The 25,445-nt window shown below is 43.8% G+C and overlaps 1 protein-coding gene across 1 annotated transcript; it reads right to left on the bottom strand.

Annotated features, from left to right (window-relative positions):
- Positions 1-204: 204 nt before the first annotated feature.
- On the bottom strand, positions 205-17,351 carry ZIM2 (zinc finger imprinted 2). Its single transcript, XM_070772356.1, has 7 exons — positions 17,285-17,351; positions 14,526-14,989; positions 12,656-12,759; positions 12,006-12,053; positions 8,806-8,932; positions 8,512-8,604; positions 205-7,090 (listed from the first exon to the last, which is right to left on the bottom strand). Exons 2-7 carry the CDS (start codon positions 14,905-14,907, stop codon positions 6,144-6,146), a joined length of 1,701 nt encoding a protein of 566 aa, XP_070628457.1. The 5' UTR covers positions 14,908-14,989; positions 17,285-17,351; the 3' UTR covers positions 205-6,143.
- Between the last annotated feature and the right edge of the window lie 8,094 nt (positions 17,352-25,445).

Consider the following 25,445-nt stretch of genomic DNA (forward strand, 5'->3'; position numbering starts at 1 on the left):
TATTTTTAAATTATAAGAAAACAGAGGACTTCCCTGGCGGTCCAGTGGTTAAGACCCTGTGCTTCCCAACACAGGGGGGCTCAAGTTCAATCCCTGTTTGGGAAACTAAGATCCCGCATGCAGTATATGCAGCCAAAAAAAAAAAAATATGAGAAAACAAACCAAAATGACCAAAATGTTAATGGTGTTTATGGTGCATTGGAGTGGGGGGGGGGGGGGGGGGGGGCGGGGCGGGGACGGCAAGGCAGAGAGAGAGATCTACCTTTTCATAAAATTGAAATTGTTTTTAATGAGTCAAGTACTGCTCTCAAATGAACAGCAGGAATCCTTCAGAAATGCATACTTGAAAAAAAGGAAAAAGCAGTTCTTGCAAATCAGTAAAAAAAAAAAAAAAAAAAAAAGGCACAAAGACACAATAGTAAAATGGGCCAAAGGCCGAGATTATACAGAGAGAAGTTTAAAAGCATACACAGGCGGGAAGGAATCCATGAATTAGCAAGAATCACTTTTTTGGCTTATCAGACAAGCAAACATTTTGTTGGTTTAAGTAATAAATATCCAGTGCTGGCAAAGTTGTTCACATCCTTATTTATACCAGGCGTGGCAAAGACATTTCTTTGCAAATGCTGAGAAAGGTGTGGGCCAGTCTTCAAGTTCAGGGCCAGTGTGACTGATTAGCTATGCACATCCCTGCCCACCCTCCTCCCACCGTGCCCTTAGCTGGCGGCTGTGAGTGCTGCCCCTCGGGAAACAAATTCTGCGCTATCTTTTGAGAACCACAGAAATGCTCTTCACGTCTCATCTGGTAATATCACTTTTTGGAAATCTATCTTAAGCAAGCAACTACAAATACAATGCTCTATGATCTGTTAATCGAACCTTTTCATCACTGTCATTTTTAAATTGTCATTACAAATTAGTAAGAAAAAGAGAACTTTAAATCTGTAATTATATGAAAAATATTTACTCAAAGGAAAAAAAAATTTTAAGTACAGTGAATACTAAACTATGATAAGATGTGGCTGTGTCTGATGTATGGCTGTGGTTTATCAGCAATCACTAAGAGAAAAGCACCCCCTGAGTGCCTACTATGTACCAGGCACTGTTAGGCTCTGTTGCACAGAGGAGCTCCAGGCTTTTCAAGAGCCCCAGCGGGAGGCACCATCACCGCAATTCTTAAGAAAGCGAGGTTAATCAGCTTCTGAGGAGGGGGCTGGCTCTGGCTTCAGGTCTGCCTGGTTCCAAAGCCCATGCTCTCCCTGCCCTGCCAAGGGGTCCTCAGCCAGTGAACACAGGCATGGTCCTGGCTGTGTGCTCTGATGAGAGCACCCTGGGGTAGTTTATTAGCCTGCTGTGCTTCTCAAATTTTATTTAATATGCTTAATACTATTTAATGAGGAAAGTAAACCTAACACAACTGGTTAAACGAGGGTCTGAACAAACTACTTCATCTGTGGATCTTTCTAGGCCTGACATCAGGCCTCTTATTCCCTAAGGGGGGTTAAGAGTGCAAATTCTTCTTGGAGAAAGTGAGTATAGGGGAGAGTTAAGTAGTTCAGTTGCTCCCAAGAGAAAAAAAAATCTAAAAATCTTTTAGACATTGAGCAGAGAAGGCCAGGAATGCTTCCAAAGCCTTCAAGTGCTTCCAAAGCCTTGCTGGGAACTTCTCCGTGGGGAACACAACCACGTGCAAAGACATCACAGCCAGTTGCTGTGAGATTCCAAGACTCAGGAGGTAAAGCGGAAGCAGTGCACACGTAAGAGGTGAGTGTCAGGTGTACAACACAGGGAGTGAGTATTCTCATACATTACCAAACAATCGCCACAATGAGCCCAGTTACCATCTGCCACCACAGAGCTGTCACAATATTACTGACTATATTCCCTATTTGTACATTACATTCCTGTGACTTCTTTTATAGCTGCAAGTTTGTACTTCTTAATCCCCTGCAACTTTCTGGTCTATCCCCCCATCCTCATATAATACAGTATGTTAATTATAACTAAATAAAAACAAATTTTTAAAAGGTTCACGATGGAATAAAAAAAAGAGAGATAAAGAACAGTATCCCCAGTTTCCAACCCTAGAAGTCTAGTGAAATAAACTAGGCCACATCTATGCAATCAAGTATCAGGCAGTCCTGAAAGATGAAACTGGGGAATATATGTAAGAAGATGTTCATGATATATTAGAAGAAAAATTTCAACTTTTAAAATAGTATGTATTTTATTTAAAAATCTATATAAACCTACACACAGGAAAAAATGTCTGAACGGTGTATACCTCTTTCAGCAGCAAGTATATCTAAGACAGGAAAATACAAGTATTAAAAAACAAAAATCCAAAACCTCAAAGATGATAGTATTTTCTAATTGTCTTGAACAGATATGTATTACTTGCATAATCAAAGAAAGCTTAAAACATGAGTGTTTCTAAATTTAAAAAATATTAACCTGAGTGTAAGAGCAGTGCCCAAACTGCCTGATGTACTAGGAACTGGTTGGGAAAAGCCAGGAAGAATAGCATTGTCTTGGGGGCCCACTAGAACGGCAGGAAGAAAAGCAGCAAGGTGAGAGAGAACAGGCTGAGGCACCTGCCACCACAGGCAGCTCGAGTTCAGCTTGTAAAGTATGGAGGCAGTGGCTTGTGCTTATTCCATAAATTCCCACTAGTCCAGGGATGACCGGCAGAGTTAACTATCCATGCTGTCGCCGCTGCCATCTGTGGTATGAAAGAAGCATCGGAAGAGAGTCAAGTCTGATGTTCCCTGGCTTTCTGGAGTTAAGGCCTCTTAAGAAGCCTTGGCCAGGGCCCTCGACAAATGGCCCACAGCAGACCCCCTCAAGGAGTCTCCATCACCTCTTAATCCAAATATCTAAAGATCAGGATGGAGTAATGGAGGGAGGCACATAAAGAAAAGTCTAGAAGAGGTGATAAAGAAGGAACATGCAGATGGATCATGAAGAGTCCACAGATGGTGAAAACTCTGAAACCTTTCTGCCTGTGAATGGTGCAGTGGCTTGGAGAATGACTTCAAGAGCCTAGACCTTTGGGAAGGGCAAAAAGCTTGATGGGATATGATATAAAGTACACAAAACCACCTACGAGGTATACTTGCCAAAGCAGCTGAAGATGAATCAAATTAAATTCTCCAGAGTTTAGCGTTAACTTCCACTTAGAGAAAATACAGAGAGAGGGACAAATTAAGGATACCACAGGAAGCAAACGGACACATTTAGAAGGGGGGACATTCCACAGGACAACTGACCTTGTTTCTGCCAATACTACTTGCATAATCACACAAAGCTTAAAAAAAAAAAAAGAGAGCTAGAATGATGGTTGCCATGGCTGGAGGGAGGGGGAAATGGGGAGTTATTGTTTAATGGATACAGAATTTGAGTTTTTCAAGATGAAAAAGTCCTGAGTATCCACTGCACAATAATGTGACTCCACTTAATTTTGTCATGGATTTATCAGAATTAAAAATAAATTAAAAAATGAGTGCTTCTAAATTTAAAAAGTTAAACCTTAATATAAAGAATATAAAAACTGTTAGCTATATTAGGAATTGGGTGGAGAGAGGGGGGAAATATATTTCTACATTATTCTTGGGGTCACATAAGGCATTAAGAAAAACTGAGAGGAGATTGCTTTAGATTAAGAGAAACTTGAAATCAGACAACCAAATGCAATCAATGGAGCACATTTGGATCCAGATTCAAACAAGTCAGCTATAAAAGGACATCTCAGAAATGACTAGGAAAATCTGATTACGGTGTGGGTAAGACACTTTGAGTTGATCTAAAATTTTCCTTTTTAGGTAGATATACTGAAGTTTAAAAAAACAGAGATGACACAATTGAAAGAAAGTGTGTTAAATAATAATTGAAGTAGTATGGAGATTTAGCAAAAATGGTGAAGGAAGAAATGAAACGCAGACTGACAAGGGCGTGAGTAAAGCTATGATCCCGGGGAAAGAAGATTTCACAAGGTAGTGTGGTGAGGTAGAAATTATCATGAAGAAATTACAGGGTTTTCCTGGAGTTGAAAGGAGAGATTAAGGAAAAATTACAACTGTTCAGAAAAGGATGGGGTCTGGTTGAAAAGGCACAGGAACCAACATGAAAGGACTCCCAGTGGCCAGAGCTGGAACAATTCTAAAATAAGTAATGGTCGTGTTGAATTATAGCCCATGCCACAAATCCATCCTGATAAAATAAATTACTGAATAAAAATATAGGGAAGCAACTTTTCCTCACAGAATTCTAACTACTAAATGTAGAAGGGATGAGGAAAATTAAAAAATCACCATTATAGTATGACAGAGTAAAAATGGCTGTAGGTAAAATCCACTTGCTAGATGCTAGAATTCAGTAGGTAAAAGTTTCAGGAGAAATTGGAAGCTCTCCTCAAAGTTTCTCCTGAGAGATATTTATAAATTACAAACAGAAACAAATATAGGTTAATTAACAACATCAACAATAAGCCACACTGACATTATGTTCCTTTGAGGTAGTGGTGGCAGGATCAGAAACAAATATACAGTGGGTGGGAGGGTGGTCCCTGGGAGGAAACAGGGCCAGTCAGTGAGGGCTGTCTCATCAGGGACTTGGGAAACAAGGAAGAGGGGCCGTGAGTGAGCGCCCATGTGGAGCAAGTGCTCATTTGGCTGGTGCAGGTCCTAATGAGTCATGTTTGTTTTTAATTTCATGACTCTGGAGCCACACATCATAGATCAGAAATGTCAGGATGAGAAAAAGTAAGGCAGTGAATAACGATAGACACAACCCACCCTGCCAGGCAAGGAGTCAGATTCTGAGACACCAGGTCCACTTGGTTCCCGTGTCTTTGCGTCTGACCATCATTCAAGTCGGTGATGCAAAACCTTTACATTAGAACAGTATGGTATGAGAGGGATTTTTAGTGCAATCCGTGGCTCATACTTTTGAGTGAAGTATGCCCAGCGTAGAAATAGGACTTTATGTGAAGCTGGCTGTGCTGACGATGCCAGAGTCCAAGAACAGAAACAGCTTTCAAGTACTCCTTCCTTTTTCAAAAATACAAAACCCCAAACCCTCAAATATAAAATTACAAAAAATTCTATTTGATCAGAAGCAGATTTACGATCTACAAGACCAATTATAAGAAAGTGTTTAGCAAAAATATACTTCACTGATCAGTGTCCCCAAAATTCATCTAATCCTAAATTGTAAAAGCAATGGCTATCAGAACTTCACTTTAAAAATCTTTTTGATCCCCTAATACTACAAGTGTTCCCATCTGATTTAACATGAAATAACACTGAAATTACTAAAAAGGAAGGTGGCTTCAGTCAGTACAGCTGTTACTTTTCCTCAGAGAGGATGTGGCAGGAATAAAACAAACCTGGGTTGAGCATCAAGATTTAAAATAAGTATCTCATGGACTCTCAAAAACCAAATAATTGAACCAAACCAAGCTGGGGTTCAGTTCTTGTCTCATCACTTAAAACCCAGGTCAAATCAAATGACAACCTGGAGTTTCAAGTTTGCTCCATCTGTAAATATGAAATAAGTATCGTCAAACTAGGTGCAGTGCAGCACTCCTTAAAAGATCAAATAATACATATGACAATGTTTTCAAAATTATGAACTACTATGTAAACACATTACCGATTGCTTCAGCTTTGTGGATTGATCACTATAGGTACACCTCAAAAACCTTTTTACGATGCCCTCTGCTGATACATCCCATGTGGTAAAGATATTGTATGTGAGCACTCCTGTAAAAATTCAGGCAACAGAGTTCCTGTCTGGAGCCCACCTGCCAGTCACAAATTTTTTGCCAGGATGTCAAAATCGAGGTTCTCCATTCTGTGGACACCACCAGAGAAGGGTAAAACCTATCGGCTTCTTTCCCATGCAACAAAAGTACTCTGTAAGGTTTTCTGCCTCAGTGACTGACACATGTGCTGTCCGTCTGCAAAAAGATTGTCCTATCCCCTTGCAACCTCTTGCTGTGTTCTGACTACACCGTGACACATTTTCAAGTTGTTAACAAGGTGGGCGGGCTGGTGGAAGACCCTCTTACATTCAGAGCACTTGAGGGGTCTCTCTCCAGGAGAAAGCCTAAGATGCTGAGAAATGTTCTGACGGGAGGGTTTTCAACAGTGACGGCACTCAAGGGGCTTCTCTTGGGAATGGAGCTGGTAATGTTGAGTGAGGTAGGATGGTTGGCTGAAACACTTCCCACACAGCTGGCACTGGTAAGGCCTCTCCTGAGCGTGAATCCTGTAGTGCTGGATGAGGTGTGAACTCTGACGGAACCTTCTGCCGCAGTCGCAACACTGATAGGCTCTTTCTCCAATGTAGTCGTGCTGTCGCTTATATCGAATCAAATACATCTTGTTTCGGGGCAACTCAAGTGGCAGGGCCACTGCTACTTCGTGGGCTTTGAGATGCTGGAAAAGATGCACAGCCTGGATAAAAGCCTTGCCGCACTGGAAACACTCGTGGTAGTCCTGACTCTGAATTCTCACGCGGCCGTAGACATCTGCACGCTGGGTCAAGGACTTCCCATCTGAGTGAGTCTTCTGATGTCTGGTGAGGTGTAGCATGAGGTAGAAGGCTTCCCCACACTGTTTACATACAAACGGCTTCTTCCCCGTATGGATCTGCTGGTGTTTCTCCCGGCCTGGTCGGGTACTAAAATTTCTGTCGAAAAATTCACATCTGTAGTGTTTGTTCTCTTGGAGGAAAAATAAGTTGTGGGCCAGCTGGGACCTGGTGCAGACTTCAGGAGTAGTGCGCTCCTGGGGATCCTTTCCAGGAAGACTCTCCGATGGTTTAAGTTCCAAGCTTTTCTCTAGTTGATCACCCTCGTGGCTTCCTTCCTGATTAAGGGTCTTCGGGTCACTCATTTCTGTGGGACTCAAAACTTCCGCTGGCTTGACCTGTTGCGACTCCAGGGGATCATCAGAAGACTCTCCTGTGTGGGTATACCAGGAATCACCTGCCTCCAAATCCTCTATTCCTGCCCCCGAAGATGATTTTTCTACAGGCAGGCTTTGCTCTGGAGTTAGATCTTTGGTTTCTGATTGCTCCTCCCAATCTAAAAGAAATGTAAAAGGCCCTCTACTATTTTTACTCAGAGAGAAACATCATTATAGTAGAAACAGAAGAAAAAGACCAAAAATTACAGAAGAGTACAGAGGTTTGAGTTTTCTGGGAACCTAAGGAGAGAGTGGGAGAAGGATGGAGAAGAGAGTAAGTAAGGACAGGTGAGGGTGAGGCAGAAGAGACCACCTAGGAGGACTGAACACTGACGAAGATGCCAGAGTCACCGACAGGAGAATGAGAAGGAAACCAGAGAAGAGGTGGGACTGGGGCTTGGCTGAAACTTCCAGACCATGCTTGGTACACCACTACTCTTTGGAGGAACTAATATAACTGTGGCCATAAAGGGATTCTATTGTCAGGTCAATCTGGGCAATACTGTATGATGCAAGTCAGCTTTCACTCCTGTAGGACTCTTCAGATCCCTTAACCAGCGTCTCAGATCTCAAAAGGGGAGATATAAGAGGTAGCATTTCTCTAATTAATCTTGTTAGGGAACACTTTTTTCTTTTTTTTTTTTTAAAGAACCCCTATTATCATAATTCTGTAGGACTACTGAAGAAACAGTGGAGTACACCGGTCAACAATCTCTCACTCAGAATAAAGCAAGAGAATTCCAACTCTTTTCTTGGCTCTCAATCTCTCGTTTTACCCATTCAACTTAACATTTATTAAACGTCGATTTTGAGCAAAGTGTTATCCAAATGGATGTTCCTAAGTCTGTATAAAGACTCTAATCAGGCTATAAATGTACAAAAGGAGAGTTTGGGGAATTAATTTCTTTTGGGAACAGAAATAGATCAGGGAGGGGAAGGCATTAGGGCTCAGCAAGCAGTTAAGTGGGTGGCAAGCTTATTCTGAGCAGACACTGAACTATGAAAAGTTGAGTCCTGGGGAGCAGTAATACAGGGTTCTGTTAGGAGTATCTATGAGAGATGAAGCTGGATGTGACTTTTAGGCCAGACTGGGACGGACTTAAATGTTTTGCTAGAAGTCTGGATTTTCTTTTGAGAGTGGTTAAGAACCTGATCCAAAGTTTGTGCTTTATAAAGTCAACTCCCTGAGTGGGGCTGGAAAGAGCAGTGGTATCACACCAAGGTTTTTGCTTGTCTCAGTGAGAGACGAAAGACCTCTGATTTCTAGCTGTCAGGGGAAAGGCACAAATGAATGTGGGGGCTTGAACACTAGAGGATAGGGAAACTGGCCTCCCTGGAACTGAGCAGGAGAGAAGAGATGAGCTGCGGAGAGGAGATAAAAGAAGTACTGAGTGAGAATGATGCGGTGAGGCCACATGTGCCCCTCACATAAAAGCACCTACCAGCCTTCTCTCTAAGCTGAGTGGGCTTTGAGGACCAGCTCCCAGCCCCTGCTCACTGAGCAGGGTTGTCTCCCCAAGATTCCGGTCTCACTGCTCACCTTGACATGTCACTGTACTCCCGTCTTCCTCCCTAGCATGTGACTCCTCCTCTTCCAGCTGTGAGATAATGTCAGGTTTAGGGAACTGGTACCCTGTTGAAGAAGGAGACTTATAACTTGGGGGTTCTGTCCTGTACCCCCAGGAACTCCACTCCCAGCCTGGTTTCTAAAGACTCTGAGATAATAGGGAAAGTGCAAATTTACACACAAGAACAATAAAGCCTGTTTCCAAAGATTTTGGCCACTAGGGACATATGCCAATGTCTGGAAACAATTCTGGTCATCACAGCTTACCGAGGGAGACCAGGTTCCTGTAATTTTCCAGCATCACGTCCCGGTAGAGGTTCCTCTGAGAAGCACTGAGATAGGGTAATTCCTCTGGACTGAAGTGCACAGCCACATCCTCGAAAGTCACCAACTCCTGAAATGCCAGACATACTCCTAAATGATTGAAATCCGGAATTATCCCAAAGAGGGGAAAAGTGCCTGATAAGAGGGGACTGACCATGAAGCAGACATTCAGACAAGCAGAAAGACTCTAATCCAAAGGTTTCAGGGACTTAGAAGTGTATCTTTCCTTTAAGTCTTTCTCATTAAAATGCTTTCTTCTCTGCAATCATCCTCTGTTTTTTTTTCAGTCTTCTAACTTTATAGAGACTTTCAATGGCTAAGTCAAGGATCTCCCTTGGGAAATGTCACACTTTTTCCAATATCTTTTGGTATTAATTTCTAACATAATTCCACAGTGATAAGAGAACAGACTGTCTATGATTTCAATACCTTCAGACCATGAAATTTTTGCACTTTGTTTTATGTCCCTGGATATGTTCTAGTGTCTCCTAGTTTATAGTCTATGGGAACTTGAATAGAATTTGAATTCTCTTGTTGTGTGAAAACTACATAAATCTGAATTCTGTTGAACTGGTTCACAGTGCTCTTCAGATCTACTATATCCTCCTACTTTTATTCATTCTATTAATTTTGAGTTTGATATTGAAAGTCCAACTAAAAATCTTAATTTATCTACTTAAAAATAATTGTAATTTATAGTGGAACTTCCCTCATAGCTCAGTTGGTAAAGAATCTGCCTGCAATGCAGGCGACTTGGGTTTGATTCCTGGGTCAGGAAGACCCCTGGAGAAGGAAATGGCAACCTACTCCAGTATTCTTGCCTGGAGAATCCCATGGACAGAGTACCCTGGCAGGCCATGTGTCCATGCGGTCACAAGAATTGGACACGACTTAGCGACTAAACCACCAACCACCACATAGTGGAACTATATGTAACTTTGTTCTGGACTCTCCAAGACTCCTGTAAATGTGTTATCATACTTTCATAATTTAAAACATAAAAAAAGAAAGAGAAAAAAGAAGTATATCTTTATTTGGTCTTGAAGTCTGAGAGAAGTAGGAGCATTTCTGAGAGAGCTCCTGCTGCTAATTTTTAGAGATTTGTGTTGGAGGAGAAAGATCCTTTTAAGTTCCTTTATAAAGAGAGAAAATGCAAATAAAAGCTGAGCAGTATACCTCAATTTCAGGAAAAAGAGACAACTGGGTTAAAGTTCTGGCTCTAAGTTTAAGAGACAATTGTCTAAGAGACAATTGAGTTTAAGTTCTGGGTTTAAGTTCTGTGAGTGTGGATAGGTTAAGCCTCAGTGACTCATCCATAAAACACAAACAGCTCATAAATATGAAGAGATAGCCAATCTTATTATAACAAGAAAATGCATTTCAAAATGACAAAGTATGACTTTATACCCATTCAACTGACAAAAATTAAGAAGTCCGACAATACCAAATACTGTCTAGAATGTGGACTCTTGGTGGTGGTGGTGTAGTTGCTCAGTCATGTCTGACTCTTTGAGACCCATCCACTGTAGGCAAGCTCTTTTGTCCATGGGATTTCCAAGGCAAGAATACTAGAGAGCGGGTTCCCATTTCTTTTCCAGGGAATCTTTCTGACCAAGGATTAAACCTCCAACTCCTGCATTGCAGGCAGATTCTTTACTGACTGAGCCACCAAGGAAAATCTTAGAATGTGGACTTTTGAGACCTCTTAAAAGATGCTAAAAGTGAAGCTGCTCAGTTGTGTGTGACTCTTTGTGATCCTGTGGACTGTAGCCTACCAGGCTCCTCCATCCATGGAATTTTCCAGACAAAAGTACCGGAGAGGGTTGCCATTTCGTTCTCCAGGGGATCTTCTCGATTCAGGGATTGAACCCAGTTCTCCCACATTGCAGGCAGATGCTTTATGTCTGAGCCACCAGGGAAATATAAATTGGTAAACCACTTTGGGTCCAGAAATATACCTATTCCTAGGTACATCTGCTCGTGTGTACTGCCTTATAACCTCCAAAATCTAAGACAGACCCAAACATTCATTTACGGTAGAAGAGATAAATGTATTATGATTTTGGGGCTCCCCAGTGGCTCAGATGGTAAAGAATCTGCCTGTAACACAGGAGACCCGGGTTCAATTCCTGAGCCGAGAAGATCCCCTGGAGAAAGGAATGGCAACCCACTCTAGTATTCTTGCCTGGAGAATTCCATGGACAGAGGAGACTGGCAGGCTACAGTCCCTGCAGTTGCAAAGAGTCAGACACAACTGAGCGTTCAGTTCAGACACTCAGTCATGTCTGACTCTTTGCGACCCCGTGAACCACAGCACGCCAGGCCTCCCTGTCCATCACCAGCTCCTGGAGTTTACCCAAACCCAGCAGATGGTGATTTGGCCAGATTTTTCTTAGAGAAGGAACAATAGTGAGGGTTGTTTTTGCAGTCAGTTGAACAACGGGTAAACAGGGTGGGCTGGTGAAAACCCTATTTCTTTCTTTTTTTTAAAATTTATTTATTTGGCTTTTCTTCTAAGGAGTAAGCGTCTTTTAATTTCATGGCTGTAGTCACCATCTGCAGTGATTTTGGAGCCCAAAAAAATAAAGTCAGCCACTGTTTCCACTGTTTCCCCATCTATTTGCCATGAAGTGATGGGACCAGATGCCATCATCACTGAGTGACTAACACACATATAATCACACCACAGAATAATAATAATCATCCAGTAATAACAAACTAATTACAATTACATGCAACATTCTTGGTAACAGAAGGGTGAATGTAAAAAGCAGGTATTGGAAGACTACATAAGACTATGATACCCATTTCACTAATATACATATTTTGTGTTTTCATGGAAACATTATGCAGATCAATGAACTAGAGAGCATGTACTGACTGCCCAGCTTCTATAGAGGGGTTTATTTGGCTCACATGTGTTTTTTATTCTTTCTTCAAAATTTGCCAACACCAAAATATTGGTGTAATTCATATTATTTGGATATTTTTACTTCTTTTTAAAAAATCAGAAGATCTAGAGATCTGGGTTCACATTCTCACATGGCACCATTAGCTGAAGCTGAGTCACAGCTGCCCCTTTGATGGGGCAGGTGCCTCCCAGTTTGTCATAATCCACCCACTTACAAGCTCTTTTATATTACCTCAGCAGTCTCTGTGGGCATCTTCACTTGGGATCCTTGACATGAACACTGTAGGGACAGAGGGCTATTCTCAGGAACAGATCATCTAGAACATTTCTCAATCCTTTTCCCCTTATCTCTCCCTCAAGGAGCATATTTAAACACTTTGTTTTCCTAATTGTCAAACGCCTTCCCCCACACATCAATTTTTTTCTAAAGGAAGCACAACATGTTAGCTTCTTCTAGGTTTCAAAACATGATTTAACAAGAACATTAAGGAGCAAATTTTAAAAAATTCACAACAGTTATTTCATATATAAAAAGGAGCATAATAATAGTACAAATCACACGAGGGTTGCTTTGATTAAGTCAAAAGTGGAGATAAAATGGAATAATAAACAATGAAAAATTTATTCCTGAGATAAGAAAAGAGAGAAAACATTAAAGATATGGTATGTAGGGGTGGCAGTAAGTGTGAGATAAAGCAGGAAAGCAAATACAAAGAGTCAGAAGAAAATTCTGATACAGAAACCAGGGAAAGGCTCAGTTAGGTAAAGTTTATATAAAGACTTTAAGGAAATGAGGAAGTTTAATTAGATAGGGGAGGTCTGGAAATCAGAAGGGGGAGCTCCTCATACTGGAGAACTAAGTCAGAAGAAAACCTGACTCACCTGAGATGTAACAAATGGTTTACTGTCAGACATCTCTGTGTCCTCCTTTTGGTGTTCATTGGTGTTTCTCTTTTCGGCAAGAACAAAGTTCTGAAGAGAGAAACCTAGAAGGGAAAGGAATGACCATAGCATTGAGTCCAGTCTGGCAGCACCCACAGAGAGAGTAGCCTGCCAATCCCTCACCTGCCATGGGCGGAAGCAGCACTTCCTATGACAAGACCGAAAAAACATTTCTCAGCTCAGTGTGGCAATTCCAGAGAAGAGGTTTGGTTATCTCCCACCCCTAAATGCTTCCATTGATTTTCAGCGCCTTCCAAATAAAACAGAAGTTCCCTCTTTATTCGTATCAACGGTCCTAGCTTCACCATCCATTTAGTCACCAGGGAACCTCAGTTTCTCAATTGTAACATGAAAATTACGATAATATCTCTAATTCTATGGGCTCCTGTAAGGATTAAACATTACATATGTGAAGCACAAAACAGGCATTAAAAAAAAAAAACAAACCCACAACAACTCTTATTACATCTTTTTCACTCAGGGATCTAGAAGACGACCACCACCTTCCCTTACGAAACCTGAAGTCCTTTCTTGCTTGTGGCCTCTTTCCAAGAGTATCTTTCACTATTCTATAGTTTCTTTCTCATACCCTAGCAAGCTCTTTCCCTTCCCTTGAATTCCAGCTCCATCAAAGGTGGTGCCTTTGACCAAGTTTAAAAATTCTGTGGGACAATATGCCCTATGTCCACTGGAGGCAGTATAACAGCCATGATTAACAAGAGGACAGACTGGAGGCAGCCACAGGTCTGAATCCTGACTGCCAATTACTATTAATAATTGTGGACCACAGGCAAGTTGGGCTTCCCTGGTGGCTCAGACGTAATCCCTTGGAAAAAGAAATGACAACCCACTCCAGTCTTTTTGCATGGAGAATTCCATTGGCGAGGAGCCTGGCAGGCTATGGGGTCAAAAAGTCAGACACAACTGAACGACTAACACTTTCACAGGTAAGTTGTTCAACCTCCCTGTGCCTGTCTTCTCATTTGTGGAAGAAGGGTAATACCTATCTCAAGAACTATTAAGAGAAGTAAAGCACTATTATAAAATATTTAGAATGTAGTACATTTTAAGTGTCCAATATGTTTACTATTAGCATCTTCACAATTCTTTTAATGAATGCAGGTGCACACAATTGGACTAATCATAATCCTTGATACATCAACATTCAGCCATACATGACCCTCATGTTTATTTCAAATTTACTTGTTTATATTTTTCAATGTAATCAACCCATCCCAATGGTGCACATCCCAGTCTTTTTCCCTTGCCTTTCTCTCCTTGTCTATATATATATATATATATATATATATATATATATAAACAATGCTTTGTTTTTAGTATCGATTTCATTAAGCTTTGTTTTTAGTATCAATCTCATTCAAAGGGCTATTAGGAGTGAATGGCTTTCTTCTATCATCATTGAAATGCCCTTAGTTCCAGTCTAGTAACTCTGAGTTTCTAAGAGACCAGTCAAATTTTGACAGAATTTAAATTTCAGGCCTCATATCTCCCACATTGCATGCCCTCTTTTTTTTTTTTTTTCCACTGTGTATTGTTTTGTGTTGACACTAAAGTTTAGGCTCAAAATGAAATGTGGAAGGGCAGGGAACAAAGCAGAGAGAAGGCATACTCTCAGAAAATAGCATTAAAAGCAAAAACCAAACTTCAAGTTTCTTTCATTTCACGTAAGATTAGGCAGATTAGACTGGAGATTATAAAATTCATTCATTCATTCATTTAACAAGTTTTTATTTAGCTCCCTCTTACATGCCAGGCATACAGCAAATGTTCAGAAAGTCCCTCCTCTCACCTTCCTCCTCACATACTTGGATCAAGTCTGCCACCAGGTCTCCTGCTTCCTTGCTGCTCTTGGGCTGTTTTGACCTCACCCATATCTGAACTTTCTCTGGCAAGATGTTCAGAAACTGCTCCAGCACCAGCTGCTCCATAATCTGCTCCTTGGTGTGGATCTCTGGCTGCAGCCACCGCCAGCAGAGCTCCTGGATTTGGCTCACAGCTTGGTGAGGCCCTGTCACCGACAGGGATTGAAAATACCTAAAGTTCTGATGAGAAACTCTCAGAACCTCTGGGTTTCTTATGGGGGTGGTTTCTGGATTTTCTTCTTGATCATGTAGATGAATGAGCTGGGGATTCCTCAAGATGTCATCCAAAACCTCTTTCATGTGGAGCATTTTTACAGCTTGACCCTTCAAAGGATGGAGATACTCTAAAAGGCAGGCTGCTTCAAAGCACACTGTTGTGGAAGATGGTGGGCTGGAAGATGTGGAAGATGAAGAAAAGAGTCAGAAACCTTAGGATCTGCAGAAATTACACAGAGAGACTCACAAATGGTTTGCACAGTTTAACTGGACAGTAGAGGTTATGTGAATCAAAGGAAGTTACCTCGTTTCACACAAATGCCTAAATGAATATTCACAGATTTGTACATCTACAGACAGGTTGTTGCCTCAGTCACAATATCAGGTCTAGAAGATCCACAGACACGGGCTAGAAAAATCTCAGAAATGGCACTGAAGAGAACAGATTTGAACTCCAAACCACAATGAACTGAACTAACTGATGAACCACGTAAGAATATCATTTTAAAAATGAGTTAATACAAAATGAGGAAAGATCGTTACATTCATCCTACAAAGGACTGGATTCCTATGCAAAACATATAAAGAAATCATACAAATCTGTAAGAAAAAGGCAGCAATCAGTTAAATATTGAAATATATTTTCTTTACACATTTTAATTCTTTAGCTAGAAGTTAGTGTGGGATAACATATGACAGGACTGTAATTTTTTCTAAATACTTTTCTGCCTACCATCAATTTTAAATTTGTTATTACTTCCTTTTTTTGGATGTATGATACCCCCACTGAACTGAATTTCTATCTCTACAGGCTGCAGTATAAGATTCTGAGAAAGGAGTAGCAGAAATGACTGTGAAATCTTGGCAGCCTGCCTCCCTAGGCTAGCCAGGTCCCAAGCTACAGCAAGAGTCACAATCCTTTCTCCTCACCCAGAGAGGGAAAAGTAGGGATAAAAGCAGCTAATGTTAAATACTTGGGGGGGAAAAAAAAAAAAAAAAAAGCCAGAGAGTCCCTAAAAAACATATGAGTGGTGGTAGGTTCCTTGATTTCAGAGTAAGGAAGAAATTGCAGAGAAAAGGGGACGAGAGTTGGGAGAAGGGAATGAAGACCAAGAGATTCCAGGTGGGCAGAGGCTGTGGCAGGAAGAAGCAGGGACTGAAGGCAGCCACCAAAAGAGAAGTGCTGAGGTATGGAGGAAGGAGTAAAGCAAGGCCAGGCAGAATGCAGAGCTGGAGCAGAGGAGGAGGAGGGGGCAAGGTAAATAGGAAGAACCAATCTGGGCTAGGAGAGGTGTCCAGGGAGTAGGCACCCAGAGAGAAGGGGTGGGGCTGAGGTAGAGGAGGAGCAGAAAGGAGAGGCAGAACTAAGGAGAGGAAGGGGGTCAGGACTGAGGGAAAGAATATAGAGAGGAGAGGTGCGAGAGGTGGAGGAGGAGGGCTGAGCGAAGAGGCACAGGAAGGAGCGGGAAGGACGGACCAGGGCCCAGGCGGAAGTAGGGGCCAGCAGGAAGGCTGAGAGGAGGTAAGGGCTGGGAGAGCAGAGGTGGGCCAGAGGAAAACGCAGATGAGGGTGGGACAGGAGGTAAAGCGGGAGCTGAATGAAGGAGAGCCTCTGAGGTAGATAAACGGGAGCCTGGAGAGAGGCAGGAGCAGGACAGAGGGGAGGGAGGAAGGCCGGGCCAAGGCTGAGGGCACCATCTTGAAGGGAGAGCCTAAGGAAAAGGGGGGGGGGTCTGAATGTGGGGGAGGCTGCGGGAAAGGGACAGGGGGTTTGGAGAGGAACACGGGTGCTTCTGGTCGGGGAGAGCGAGAGTGGGGTCCTAGAGAGAGGGCTGAGAGGCACCCTCGAAACGGAGGGCGGAGGTCCTCAAGGAGGAGGGTGTCCTGAGGGGAAGGCAGGGGGTCTCTGAGGGGGAAAACTGGGGGGATCTTCGAAACGGGGGCGGGGGGGAAGGGAAGGGCGGAGTCCTCAAGGGGGAAGGAGGGTTTTCTAGGGCAGGCGTCCTTGAGGAGGCCAACAGGTGTCTCTGAAGGGGAAGGCCCGTGGGGTCCTCGGGGAGGGTCCTCAAGGACCAAGGAGCGCGTTCTTGGAGGGGAGAGCGGAGGGGCCCTGAAAAGGGGGGGTCTGCGGGGTCCTGGCTGTGGGGAGCAAGGTGCTCGACGTGGGAGGACGAGGACGGACGTACCCCTCCTTCCGGAAGGCCTTCAGGCCGAGGCAGCATTGGAGAGAGGGCGTGAGCGGCAGGGAGGCCGCCGCGTCCTCCTCAGAGCCGACTTCGCCCGCGCGGCCTCCCGCACCCCTTCCCCGCAGGGCCGCGACTTCGCGCCTCCCTCCCCATCGACTTCCCCGCGAAGGGGCGCGTCTGCCCCGGCGTCCTCTCAGGGACGCCCGCGCCTCCCTGCCCGCGAGCCGGCCGCTCGCCCCCAGGTCCCCTCCGTCGCGTCCGGGCCCGGGTCGCCGCGCGCTCACCTCGCACACGGACACCCTCGCCTGACCGAACCTCGCCACCTCAGACTTGCCGCGCAAACCCGCGACGCATGCGCAGCGCGGTCTGCGCGTGTGCACGGCGGGACGGCCGCAGCGCCGCTCGGAAAACGCGGGCAGCTTCCGGCCAGCTCCGCCGGGGGGCCCACGAGGACCGCGCTGCACAGAGAGCGCTGGGAGGGGCCGGGGAACTACTTCTTTTAGGTGCTTTACTAATTTTTTCAGTAGTTAGCACGTGCTTTAAAAATTTTTTTAAATAAACAGTATGCAGTGAAAAGCCTTCTCACTGTGGGTGTGCTGCTGCTGTTGCTGCTAAGTCGCTTCAGTCGTGTCCGACTCTGTGCAACCCCGCTGCTGCTGTTGCTGCTAAGTGGCTTCAGTCATGTCTCATAGACGGCAGCCCACCAGTCTCCCCCGTCCCTGGGATTCTCCAGGCAAGAACGCTGGAGTGGGTTGCCATTTCCTTCTCCAGTGCATGAAAGTGAAAAGTGAAAGTGTGCCACCGACCAAATTTTCATGCTATAAACAACGTAACACTCAGGTGACAGGTGTAATTATTTGAATATTTATGAATAATTATATTGAATAATTATGAAAGCTTGAACATGTTTTCAGTGTCCTTCCACAGTGTCTTTGTTTATATGTAAATAGAGATATATGTATATACATATGTGCATTATACACACATACATGTGATTATTATTGATATAAATATATATACTATAAACTCGGCACATATATATCTGTAATAGATATAAATATTTTAAAATATAAAATATATTTTCTAAATAAGAAATGTGACGATATAACACAATCTATAATGTGACACAATGTGCTATATACTGTAGCTTAAAATTTATACTTAAGTCATATAAGTACTTCCTTGACAGTAATATAAGGCTTCCCTGGAAGCTCAGTTGGTAAAGAATCCTCCTGCAATGCAGGAAACGCTGGTTCGATTCCTGAGTCAGGAAGATCCGCTGGAGAAGGGATAGGCTACCCTCTCCAGTATTCTTGGGCTTCCCTTGTAGCTCAGCTGGTAAAGAATCCGCCGGCAGTGAAGGAGCCCTGGGTTCAATCCCTGGGTTGGGAAGATCCCCTGGAGAAGGGAACGGCTACCCACTTACTATTCAGCATTGGCTAATGGCTACCCAGTATTCTCGCCTGGAGAATGTCATGGACTGTAGAGTCCATGGGGTCTCAAAGAGCCAGATACGACTGACCGACTATAATAAATATATCATGATGACACACAGATTCATATTATATATAATTATATATTTGTACAAATATAATACATATATTTTTATGTTTGCAAAAATACTCATAGTCTCATTTCCTACCTGTTTTATACAAAAGGTGGCAGACTGTACACATTGTTCTATGCCTTAATTCTTTTCTTATCTCGGAGAGCTTTTTACATCAGTACAAAGAGAATTTGCCTACTGTTTTTGAACAGCTGTTTGAATTCTGTTGTCCTGTTGTTGTGACTTGATTTATTTAACCCGTTCCTGACTACTGGGTGGTTGAGTTGTTTTCATCCCTTTGCTACCAGTATTTATGGAAAACTATGAGCTTCAGCAGTTCTGCTGGTGTGTACACCTTCTGGGAAGATTAAATTCCCTGGAGTGGAATTGCTGAGCCACGGTGCAAATGTGTGTGTCATTTTGATAGAGATTTCTAAGCTGCCTTCCATAGACACTTGCATCTCAGACCCCCACCAGCCTGTGTGAGCAAACCTGCATTCTCAGGATAATAGGATGCTTTTTCAGTTTTTCCAAAACTAGGGTTGAGAAATTTTTCATGAGCAAGGTAGAATATTTTTCTGTGTTGAGGAGCCATTTGTATTTAACTAAAGAACATTTATCAGGGCCTCAAGATATGTAGGGAAAGTACAGTGAAACGTGCAATAATTATTTTATGCATTGTGATGTTGATTATGATGATGATGACATAATGGTTAATATTCTTATCACTGACCTTATACCTGTGACAAAAATTAACTCAAAATGGATCACACACCCAAATGTAAAACCAAAACTAGAAAACTCCAGGAAGAGAACATAAGAGAAAACCTATAACCTGAGATTTGGTGATGACTTTTTAGGTATACACATGCAGTTCACAAACCCCTGGTGTGGGGGATTCCCCAGAAGGGCTCTCCTATGTATTTTATCTGAAAACCTACAATTTGGAGGTCATTTAAGCTCTCTGAGCCTCATTTTGTCCTTCTAAAATAAAAGGACAGCAAGTAAATGTAAGGATTAAAATTCGTAGAGGTGGAAAATCTTTTCTTCCATCTGCTGAGGGTCGCTGGGTGGGTCTGAAAATTAACCAACAAAGACAGATTAACAGGGAAAAAGCTTACAACTTATTTTGATATGTTTTAACTGACACAGGAGCCTTCCTAAGGAAATGAAGACCTAAAGAAACCGACTTGAGTATTTCAAACTAGGTTTGATGAGGCATGGACAGTTGTGGAAGAATATGATAGATTAAGGAATAAGAGCTAAGTGTAATAAGCTGGCAGAAACTTAGCAAGGCCCGTGTGTTAGTCTTCTTCTTGGAAGTGTTCCTCAGCCTTTACAGATAAGAATGCTCCTTTGCTCCTGGTATAGGGAGGGTACCTCTCCCATTAGGGAATTATGACTTGCTTTACGGAAGAAGGGGGAAGGGGAAGTGAGAGTGAACTTCCTGCTTCTGCTGTTTTCTCAAACTGCTTCACCTTCAATATGCCAGGTGTCATATTTTGGGGTGAGGTATTCTGAACCCCATCATATGTCAAATGATTAAAGTGGTGTCTGAGATCTATACAGGCAGTTTATATGTTGACTACAATTTTATTAGAAGACTCTTGAGAGTCCCTTAGACTGCAAGATCAAACCAGTCAATCCTTCATCGGAGGGACTGACATTGAAGCTGAAGCTCCGATACTTTGGCCACCTGACGCGAAGAGTCGACTCCTTGGGAAAGACCCTGATGCTGGGAAAGACTGAAGGCAGGAGAAGGGGATGACAGAGGATGAGACGGTTGGATGGCATCACTGACTCAATGGACAAGGGTTTGAGCAAACTTTGGGAGATGATGAAGGAGAGGGAAGCCCGGCGTGCTGCGGTCCATGGGGTCTCAAAGAATCGGACATGACTTAGTGACGGAACAATAACAGCAACACAAAAAGTAAGAAATAACAGTGGTTGAGGAAGGAAGGGAGATAAGGGGGCAGCAAGATGGGCATTTCTAACAGGGATCGTTGATTCCTGATTAGAAGTCATCAAAGAGTTAACACAGCTTGGGGTCCAGAGGAAAAATAGGTCAACAACCCAGCTTGGAATGTCCCCGGGAGTCATGCACTAAATGCCAGACCTGATGCAAAGCTCTCTGTTGTGTACATTTCCATCTAATTAAAGAAGCAGACATTTTTCTCAGAATCCACTTGAAACCAGAGAAGGCAATGGCAACCCATTCCAGTACTCTCGCCTGGAAAATCCCATGGACGGAGGAGCCTGGTAGGCTGCAGTCCATGGGGTCGCTAAGAGTTGGACATGACTGAGTGACTTCGCTTTCACTTTTCACTTTCATGCACTGGAGAAGGAAATGGCAACTCACTCCAGTGTTCCTGCCTGGAGAATCCCAGGGACGAGGGAGCCTGGTGGGCTGCCGTCTATGGGGTCGCACAGAGTCGGACACGACTGAAGCGACTTAGCAGCAGCAGCAGCCACATGAAACATCCAGAGGTCAGGAGACTCCCACTTCTAAGTCACACACTTGTCTTAAGTGCACGTCAACTTCTTGGAAGTTCGTATCTTGTTCTGGATCTTGTTTTTCTCACTTTTTCTTATTTTCTAGGCTGAAGGTAACTCACGAACATTTTCTTATGCATGGGGGTCTTGTCCAGGGTGCCTGCCAGGGGCACGACACAGAATCAGCGTTAAAAAGCTGTATGTTCAACTTACGGTTGCTGAGGGGAAGGATGGGGGAAAGGGATGGTTAGGGAGTTTGGGACAGACATGTGCACACTGCTGTATTTAAAATGGAGAACGAACAAGGACCTACTGTAAGCATGAGGAATTCTGCCCAGTGGTAAGTGGCAGCCTGGATGCGAGGGGAGTTTCGGGGAGAACGGAAAAATGTGTATCTATGGCTGAGTCCCTTTGCTGTCCACCTGAAACTATCTCAGCATTGTTAATTGGCTATACTCCAATATAAAATAAAAAGTTAAAAAGTTTGTGTTCAATATATTAGCAGCACCTCTTAAAAGATCATAACTAGGAGGTTACACTGTCCTTAATGGTTTTCTAACTCCTTATGTTAAAATCAGAGCAGCAAGAGTGGATACAAGGATATGTGTTCATACATATTTAAGATGTCACAATATGGAATCACCTAAAAACAATGTATGCACATTTTACTCTTGATTTTTATTTGCTGAAAGAGAATATTATTAAGACAAAAAGGAAAAATCATCCCCCCTGAACATGATATTACCCCCGTGGTTCTTGCTGCCATGCAAATACTTTATTTAGTCATCGTATCTTTATACAACTTAAAAAAAAAAAAAAACTTTTTGTTTTGTATTGAGGTATAACCAGTTAACAATGCTGTGATAGTTTCAGGTAAACAGTGAAGGGACTCAGCCATATATATATTTACCCATTCTCCCTCAAAGACCCCACCCATCCAGGCTGCCACGTGACATTGAGCAAAGCTTCCTGTGCTATACAGTAGGACTTTGTTGGTTATCCATAAGTTTAACCATAAGAACAAACCATAAGTTTGTTCTCTAAGTCTGAGAGTCTGTGACGTAACTTCATTTATATCATTTCATTTTAGGCTCCACATGTGAGGGATGCCATATGACGTTTCTCCTTCTCTGTCTGATTTCCTTTGCTCAGTATGACGATCTCTAGCTCCATCCATGTTGCTGCAAATTGCAGTATTTCATTCTCTTTAACGGCTAACATTCCATTGTGCTGTGTACAACTCTTATTGTATGTATATATTTTACACTTTACATAACTTACTATGTTGTCTCTTTAAAATGAGTATCCCTAAGATCTAATAAGAGTACATCATGAGAAATGCCGGGCCAGATGAAGCACAAGCTGGAATCAAGATTGCTGGGAGAAATATCAATAACCTCAGATGACACCACCCTTATGGCAGAAAGTGAAGAAGAACTAAAGAGCCTCTTGATGAAAGTGAAAGAGGAGAGTAAAAAGTTGGCTTAAAGCTCAACGTTCAGAAAACAAAGATCATGGCATCCGGTCCCATCACTTCATGGCAAATAGATGGAGAAACAGTGGAAACAGTGGCTGACTTTATTTTTGGGGCTCCAGAATCACTGCAGATGGTGACTGCAGCCATGAAATTAAAAGATGCCTACTCTTTGGAAGAAAAGTTACACCCAACCTAGACAGCATATTAAAAAGCAGAGACATTATTTTGCCAACAAAGGTCCGTCTAGTCAAGGCTATGGTTTTTCCAGTACTCATGTATGGATGTGAGAGTTGGACTATAAAGAAGGCTGAGTGCTGAAAAATTGATTCTTATGAATTGTGGTCTTGAAGACTCTTGAGAGTCCCCTGGACTGCAAGGAGGTCCAACCAGTCCATCCTAAAGGAAATCATTCCTGGGTGTTCATTGGAAGGACTGATGAAGCTGAAACTCCAATCCTTTGGCCACCTGATGTGAAGAGCTGACTTATTTGAAAAGACCCTGATGCTGGGAAAGACTGAAGGCGGGAGGAGAAGGGGACGACAGAGGGTGAGATGGTTGGATGGCATCACCGACTCAATGGACATGAGTTTGGGTAAACTCTGGGAGTTGGTGATGGACAGGGAGGCCTGGCGTGCTGTGGCTCATGACGTCACAAAGAGTCAGACACGGCTGAGCAACTGAACTGAACTAAAGATCTAATAAATACCCACATCCATAAAAAAGCTGAAAGTTCAAGTGAATTTTATAACATTCAGCCTACAACATTCAGGGCTCCTTAACCTCAGAGCATTGCTCACTAGAGCCTGGATGACTGGGGGGCCATCCTGTGCATCACAGGCTGTTGGAAGCAGCGTCTTCCGCCTCTACCCACTAATCCCCTGTCCTCAAACTGTGATAAAATGCTGCCAGGCACCCTCTGGGGACAGGCAACCACTCCCAGATGAGAAACAGTGGCCAGAGTGATGTGAAGAATGTGTTTTTGTACAGTGTGATCTATCTCCTGCATATCTTTGAACATTTATGAGCCCGAGCACAGACGCAAACATGCACCACATCTGAAGGGCCGTGAGCCGAGTGATGGAGAATGTTGAGCGGACGATAAACATCACCCTGACCTCCAGGGAGGAGGAGGCACAGGAGATGGAATTCAATCATGTGGCAAATGATGAAATCAACCCAGCCTGCATGATGGAACGCTAACAAAGACCCGGGACCCCCATGATGAAACACTAACAAAGACCTGGGACCCTCAATGCTTGAATGAGCCTCCCTGGGGACACTCCTGGATGTGCAGGAAGGGGAGGCGCCCCGAGGACCCCAAAGCCCAGTGCATCTCTGCATTTGAGCATCACAGCGACTTCCCTGGTGGTGCCAGGGCTGGGCCTCCCCGCTCCCAGTGCAGGGGGCCCCGGTTCCATCCCCGGTCAAGGAACTAGATCCCACATGCTGCAACTAAGAGTTTGCCTGCTGCAACTTAGGCCAGGCACAGCTAAATGAATAAAAATAGCTATTAATGTATATATCCACATATATAACATCACACTGTGAGCACGGCGCTTTCCTGAATTCTGTGAGCCCCTCTAGTGAATAACAGAACTCGAGGGAATTGAGGAATCCCAAATTTGTGGCCAAATGATCAGAAGAGTGGGCAGCCTGGGAACCCGCAGAACACTTGTCTGGTGTCTAAAGAGAGGGCAGTCTTGTGTACCCCCCACCAAGTTAGGTATATAGACCCCAAATTCTGTGACAGAAACTGGGACAAGGCAGGTGAATGAGAGCGAAACCCACAAAGACTTATTAGCATGTGTCTTGTAGAGTGTGAGACACACGGAAGCACCCAGAGATGAGTGACTCAAAGAGGGGTCAGAATTTGCAGTCTACGTACCTAACTTGTGGGCTTTCTGCTGGCTGAGACATTAAAGAATCTCTCCCGCTGGCTGGGGAGGCTGGAGACTGTTGCACAGGTCTGTGCTGTGTATCAGCTTCAGGTGTACAGCGAAGGGACTCAGTCAGACAGATATACGAATCCGCTCTCAGAAAGGCCATTTTGATACCTGGCAAAAAGGTGGCAAACATGAGTTCATTTTTCCCTCACGGGGACACAGCAAACACAGGTTCCCAGGGGGCTGTGAAAGGAGTCACTTCCCGGCCCCCCGGGGGAGAGGAGCCGGGCAGGTCCGGCAGGATGGAGACCTTCGAGCACGGCGCTCATCTCCCCTTCTCGCCTCATTACTCCCGAAAGCAGAGCGACATCATTTCCAAAAGCCCTCGAGGATTTCCCCAGTCGTGACTTTACATTCATCTCAGGAGGCCGTGCCTCTAGGTGACTTTAAACCCTGGACTGAGTACCACTGTGTACCGGATGGCATTTCTGAAACCAGAAGTCCACGTTTATTATTTTAAAAATACACACTTGGCAGCCGATGCCTGATGGAGGGTTTGCACCCCTTCCCCTCCCCCATCCTGTTCTCTGCCCCTCAGGGGGTTCAGCTCAAGGATTCAGGGTCTCGCTTTGGGTGACTGCAACTGGAAAATCTCCAGCAGGAGTTAGAAACCAGCCTCAGTTCCTTCCCCTTCAATCCCTTTCCTGCCCCTTCCCGGCTTGGGAACAGAAACAGCGGGGAGCTGCACACACACACCTGCACCTCTCCCCCACCCCCCGCTGCAAGCCCCCGGGGGCATGTCAGAGGAGCCTCTGCTTCTTTTATACATACTTGCAAAAGTGAAAAATTCTTACTGCGTACGTGTCACTCGGGCTTCGCCTGTGGCGCAGGGGTAAATATGCTCGCTATTGCAGGAGACGCGGGTTCGATCCCCGGGTGGGGGAGATCCCCTGGAGGCGGGCGTGGCAACCCGCTCCAGTATTCGTGCCTGGAGAATCCCACGGACAGAGGAGCCTGGCGGGCTACTGTCCACGGGGTCGCACAGA

The sequence above is a fragment of the Bos indicus genome, chromosome 18, assembly GCF_029378745.1.
Source record: "Bos indicus isolate NIAB-ARS_2022 breed Sahiwal x Tharparkar chromosome 18, NIAB-ARS_B.indTharparkar_mat_pri_1.0, whole genome shotgun sequence".
NCBI lineage: Eukaryota > Metazoa > Chordata > Mammalia > Artiodactyla > Bovidae > Bos > Bos indicus.